We start from the raw sequence: 5,808 nt of genomic DNA on the forward strand, positions 1-5,808 counted from the left end.
AGGAAAAGAACAGTTAGTAAGCTAATGTCCCCTCAGTTCTGGGACAGACTGTCCTAAAAGATGCCGCCTCACCTCTGTTCCCTGCAGCAGTCCCTGCCCCACTGCTCCCATCTCCTGGCTCCTGAGCAGATTTCATATAAGGGAGCCAAAGAGGAAAAGAAGTGCACCATAAAAAAAGGGTGAATTGCTTATTAAGTGAAAAGCCTTTTCCATCTGCTCAGAGTTTGGATTTGGAAGCATTGGGGAATTTGGGGGTGGGTGCGCCATCTGTGAGGAAGTCACCTGCCTCTGTGGAAGAAGCTATGTCTCTGGGTGATGGAAAATGGGAGGGAATGAGGGATGGAGACTTAAGCTTGAAACACAAGGTCCCTGGAGTGCTTCTGAGTTTCCACCAATCCTGAGAACGTGGAAGTATATCCGAACAAGAACCAGCCTAGAAACCTGGGCATCGGTGTGGTGTCCCCTCTCATCTACAGTGTCATTCTGTGTGTGAATGTGCGCGCGCACGCGTGTGTTCTTGCATGTGTGTATTCCATCACTTCTCCTACCGCCTCCTCCACCCACCTGCCCTGAACACCCTCCCACCTTCATCACTCAACCACTTTCCTCTTGGAAGGGGGCAGGAGGTGGGCAGGCAGCTCGTTGGGCAGCTCATGTCCCTCCAGCTTGACCTTGATGAGGTGGTTGGCCAGGGCGAACTCCTCATCATCCAGCATGCCGTCCTTGTCGATGTCGGCCAGCTTCCAGATCTTCCCCAGCACGCTGTTGGGCAGCTTGGAGCGTACCATCTCCTTCTTGGCATTGGCGCCTGTGATCTTGCCGTCCACTGGTGACAGGGTGTAGAAGATCTCGTCGTACATGGGTTTGTCCCTGGATACCACCCACTCGGCATCGTCGATGCCCTCCCCGGCCCCCTCCCCATAGCCATGCCCGAAGGGGCCATGCAGAGTGCCCTCAAACGCTCCTCCTTTCACCATCTGGACTGGCCGCTGGGTCTCCTCCTGGCGCACCAGGACCATGAGCTGGGCAATGTCATGGGCCAGCATGTCGTCCACCACTTCCAGCAGCTTGCTTTTCAGGGGCTGGAATTTGCTAAAGTCCTGGGCCTGCAGCTGGTCCTGGGAAGGAGAGAAAAAGACAGTGATGAAGAAGCACCATGGAAGGAGAATGTGTCTGTGTTGGCAATGGTGTCTTCTGCCAAGATGGGAATGTTCACCATTCAACGCAAGGAGTTTGGCTTAAAGTCTAAGAGATTTACATCGAGGGAGAGGAGGGTGGAGGAGATAAAAACTCATTGAGATGGTGGAATTTTCCCAGAAAAGAATGAGGTGCAAGAAAGTAGATTAGGAAGAAAGGAAATTTTAACAAATAATGCTTGGATCTGCTTTTTTTGGATCCCCTTAATGTTACTGGTGGTAAGCCAGTTACAGTGCATAGCACATTGGGCTGCTAACTGAAAGGTTATCAGTTTAAATCCACCACCCAGTTATCGCGTGGGAGAAAGACAGATCGCTTCCCTCGAGTCTCATTCTACAGCCTCAGAAGACTGACGGAGAGCCGCAGTGGGTTGGACTCGGCTGCACAGCACTAGGATTTAATGAGAAATTTCTCTTGAGGTTCATTTTGCCTTTTAAGCAGTACTTCCTGAACACTACACCCCTCTGGGACTGAGTCACGTGAGTCTATATCCTCGTCAGACAGTATCAGTGCTGTCAAGTCCATCTCATTCACTTCCCTGATGAGGTAGGAAATTACACACTCTGTCCCCATTTTTAGGAGGAAAAAGTAAGGCATCGGCAACTGAAATACCAAATCCGAACAGAAACCAAGGTCACCCCCCAAACCAGGGGCTGCTAATTAGTATGTGTCCCAGTTACCTGGAGAGAGTTTTCTCAATACTGCCTCTCTCCAGAGTGTTCAATACAATGGGCACAGGCTAGCATGTGAATTGAGAAAAGTTCTCTTTGCCTTTACAAGACTACCCACACACCAGATCCTTAAAAGGAGTATGTTCCACCTTGCAGGGCTTTGAGATTTTCAAAGGTACAAAGCTCTAAAACTCAACTCACTGTCGGTGAGCCGAAACTGACTCATAGCTGACGCGCCAATGGATTTCTGGAAGATGTAAATAACACACGAAGAGACTGCCCAACTTTTCCCCTCAGAGCAGCTAGTGGATTTGAACCATCTGCCTTTGGATTGGCATCACAACTCCTTAATCCATGAGGCTATCAGAGCCCCATGGTGCAAAGCTAGAACACCAAAATTCCCCTTGACTTAAACTGCCAAGCTGAGAGCTCCCTGCTCCTGCTCGGCTCTGCCCATGGAAATCCCAGGACACTGCAGAGTGAGATGCCAGAGCTCAGGGAACTTCACAGGCTGAGGGTCACTGCAGAAAAATTCAGAAAACACCCCAGCTACATTCCAAGAGAAAGTGTTAGGGAGGACAATTCTCACCTCCCTCCTAGGACCTGGCTGCAGCAGGGAGGTGGGTGGGGTGTGCAGGACAGGAGCCAACAATGCTTTTTTCTCTTGCCCATACGGCAGAACTTCTCAAGGCCCCTTCCACCTCTAATTCCTCTATGTCACACCCTGTCTGTTCATATCCAGGTATGCTAGGTGGGCACCCAAGTAAACAAACAGACACACAAACAATTCCAGTTGTAATCCAGTCGGTTCTGACCCATGGTTATGCTATGTGTGTCAGGGGAGAACTGTGCTGCACAGGCATGTAAATGACTGCTTTTCAGAAAGCAGGTCACCTGGTCTTTCTTCCGAGGCACCTCTGGTGAACTCAAGTCTCCCAACTTTCTCTTAGAGGCAACCATATTAACCATTTGTACCACCAAGAGCTCCCGAGCACGGGCCGAAGTATCTTCCAGGGAGCAAAGAGAATGCCCCCATCACCCTACAAACACACACCCTCACAGGACAAGCTTCACACTATTAGTTCTGTACACTTAAAAAAACACTGTAGGCACACACAGTACACTTAACAAATTCATTTGCCAGCTTCACTCTGGCAAACAGATCAGAAGATGAAATCATCTAGGTTGTGAAAAAGATTCTTCATCTTAGGAAAAAAAAAAGAGGGAGAACATGAAGTCCTTGTAAAATAACATCGTCCCAAATGTTTGCGTGCTGTTGTTAAGTGCTGTCAAGTTGACAGCTCATGGCAACCTGATGAACGATGGATCTGAACCCTGCCTTATGCCGTACCATCCTCATCCTCTCTGTCACACTTCAGCCCACTGTGATAGTCACTGTGATCATACATTTCTTTGAGGGTCTTCCTCTCTTTCACTGACCCTCCACCTTTCCAAGCATGATGTTCTTTTCCAAGGACTGGCTCTTCCTAACAACATGCACAAAGTATGTGAGAGGAAACTTCACCATTCTTGCCTACAAAGAGCACCCTGGTTTCAATTTCTCCAAGACAGACCTGTTTGTTCTCTTGGCAACACATGGGATAGTCAGCCTACAGATCAGGAAGTTCTTTCTCAAGAAGAAACTAGGAACTGAAGTGCCCCAAGCCACTGAGGATTGTTCAACATGCACTGTGTCAATGCAACCCTGAAACCTATGTTTACTCCTAGCAGGGGGTATACTAACAGACAAATAAATGAACGTCTAAGGCTCCGTCTAACATACTTTAGACATGCTGTAATGAGGGACAGGCCCTTGGAGAGGGACATCATGCTTGGGAGGGTGGAGGGACAGCACAGGAGGGGAAGACCCTCTATGAGGTGGATTGATTCAGTGACTGGGGTAATCGGGATGGGTGTGTCAGAGGCAGTGAGATTGGCACAGGACAGAGCGGAGTTTAGGGAGGTTGTATATAGGGTCGCTATGAGTCACAAGCAACTCGACGGCACATAACAACAACAACGTATTTCAATGTCTTTTTCTCTTTTTATCAGATAGGAAGCAAAAAAGAGCTGTGTAAGAGTATAGTAAAGCTCTGGAAACTCTAATCTGAGAAGCCCGACTCCCAACCTAAAAATCACTGACCAAAAATTACGCAGTATGAGCTTCACAGGGGACCGAGGTTGCACTGAGACTTTAAGGAACATACGGTGGGACATCACAAAGAATTTGCTGTTGGTGCCAGGTGCTGTGGAGTGACTACAACTTATAACGGCTCTATAGATTACAGTTCTGAACCTCCCCTCTCCTGCGTCAGCTTCACGACATCCAATACGTTCAAGTTCACGGCTGTAATTACTATGTCGATACATCTCTGTGAGGGTCTCCCTCTCTTGCACGACCCTCCGCCTGTCCCAGCATGATGTCTTTGTCCAAGGCCTGGCCTCTCTTAACAACATGGCCAAAAGGATGTGTTTTACCATCTTTGCCTCTAAGGAGCATGCTGGTTTTACTTCCTTCAGGACATCTTTATTTGTTCTTTTAGCAGTCCATACAATTTAGTATCACAATAAAATAAAAAAGGATAATAGCACTACTAACAACATCTATGGCAAAAATTGCTACTGTTTTTTGCCTTTCTGTTTACCTGATTTTTTTTCTGTTTAACTGATTTTTTTTAAAAAAAAGTATCTTGATATAGCTACAGTCACAGGAAGTTGCAAAGCCAGTGCCAGTGCAAAGCACTTCCTGTGTCAAACCATAATTATTGCTACGGCATATGAAGGGCTTCATCTATATCAGCCTCGATGCTAAGTGCCTCGTAGGTGTAATGAGACAGATGCCCACGACAACATATGAGGTAGGTGTTTTCACAGCTTCAGTTTACAGATGAAGAGAGTGAGTCTCTGGTCTAGTCTCTTGTTTAGACTTTGGAGACCACTCTAGAGTGCTTGACTTGTAGCCTATGTGCTCACTAGGAAAATGCTGAGACTCAGGCAAGTTAAAGGCCTTTGTACATTCAGTTTCTTCATTAGTAAAGAGACTATTTTTTAAAAATTATTTTATACTGGTTTGCTTACAAAGTTTGTATACATTGTGTTTCACACTATCCTTCATTTACAGACTTCTAAGAAAAATGCTTCCCTCAGAAGACTACATATGAAATGCTGTGATGACACTTGGTGCAAGATAGGAGCATCAGTACTTTCAAACTATGAGGAGCTTCCGGGTGGACTTCCACAGCTTTGTGGCTTGCATTTCCTTGACTTAAATCACTCCTAAGTGGGAATTTTGAGGTAAACTCAAATTCCACAGTCACGACACTTAAAGGTCTGTAGAATCTAAGCCAGGTGACTCACCCATGTCACAAGGAGATGGTGACTTCTTTCCCATGACAGGGGAGGGCTGTGACTGGAAGTACCAGAGCTCTGGACATCACCTAGCAGACATGCTCCGTCTCAGAGTATCAGGTGTCTATGTGTATCCAGAGACCCAGCTATGGCACCTACTAAACCAGAAAAGTTCAGAGAAAAGATCCAGGTCCTTCTAAGTTTCCCCTTGGGGAGACCAAAGGTTGAGTTCTCCATGCTCAGGCTACCCAACCTTGTCATGTGACACTGTGCCTTGTCTTAGACCCCAGGTCTTCCTTCCCTCATCCCTCATTACCTGCATCCTCTTCAGGTTGGGAAAGTCCCCAGGTGAGATCTGGTGCTCCCGTTCGATGCGGCCATAAATCTCAGCCAGGTTGTTCACCAGCTCCTTCTTCTTGTTGTCCTTTCCAAACACTGAGGGCATCTCCTTCTTCAGGGAGCTGATGACGTAGGCATGGACCTGAAAACCAGAGCCCACACAGAGCTTTGGATCAAGACCTGTGGCTCATCCTTTCTCTTTAGGATTGCTCTCTCTCCACCTCTTCCCATAAACCTGTTTCTCCAGCGCCTG

At 47.3% G+C, this 5,808-nt stretch overlaps 1 protein-coding gene across 1 annotated transcript in view; it reads right to left on the reverse strand.

Annotated features, from left to right (window-relative positions):
* Positions 1 to 590: 590 nt before the first annotated feature.
* Positions 591 to 5,808, reverse strand: part of EHD3 (EH-domain containing 3) — a 49,093-nt gene continuing 43,875 nt past the window's right edge. The window contains exons 5-6 of the mRNA XM_006901134.1: positions 5,533 to 5,697; positions 591 to 1,118 (exon numbers count right to left, since the gene is read on the reverse strand). Coding sequence (XP_006901196.1) covers positions 591 to 1,118; positions 5,533 to 5,697 — 693 coding nt within the window. The remainder of the gene's footprint in view (positions 1,119 to 5,532; positions 5,698 to 5,808) is intronic.

The sequence above is a fragment of the Elephantulus edwardii genome, unplaced genomic scaffold (assembly GCF_000299155.1).
Source record: "Elephantulus edwardii isolate Elephantulus edwardi_28Jun2011 unplaced genomic scaffold, EleEdw1.0 scaffold00309, whole genome shotgun sequence".
NCBI classification, from domain to species: Eukaryota; Metazoa; Chordata; class Mammalia; order Macroscelidea; family Macroscelididae; genus Elephantulus; species Elephantulus edwardii.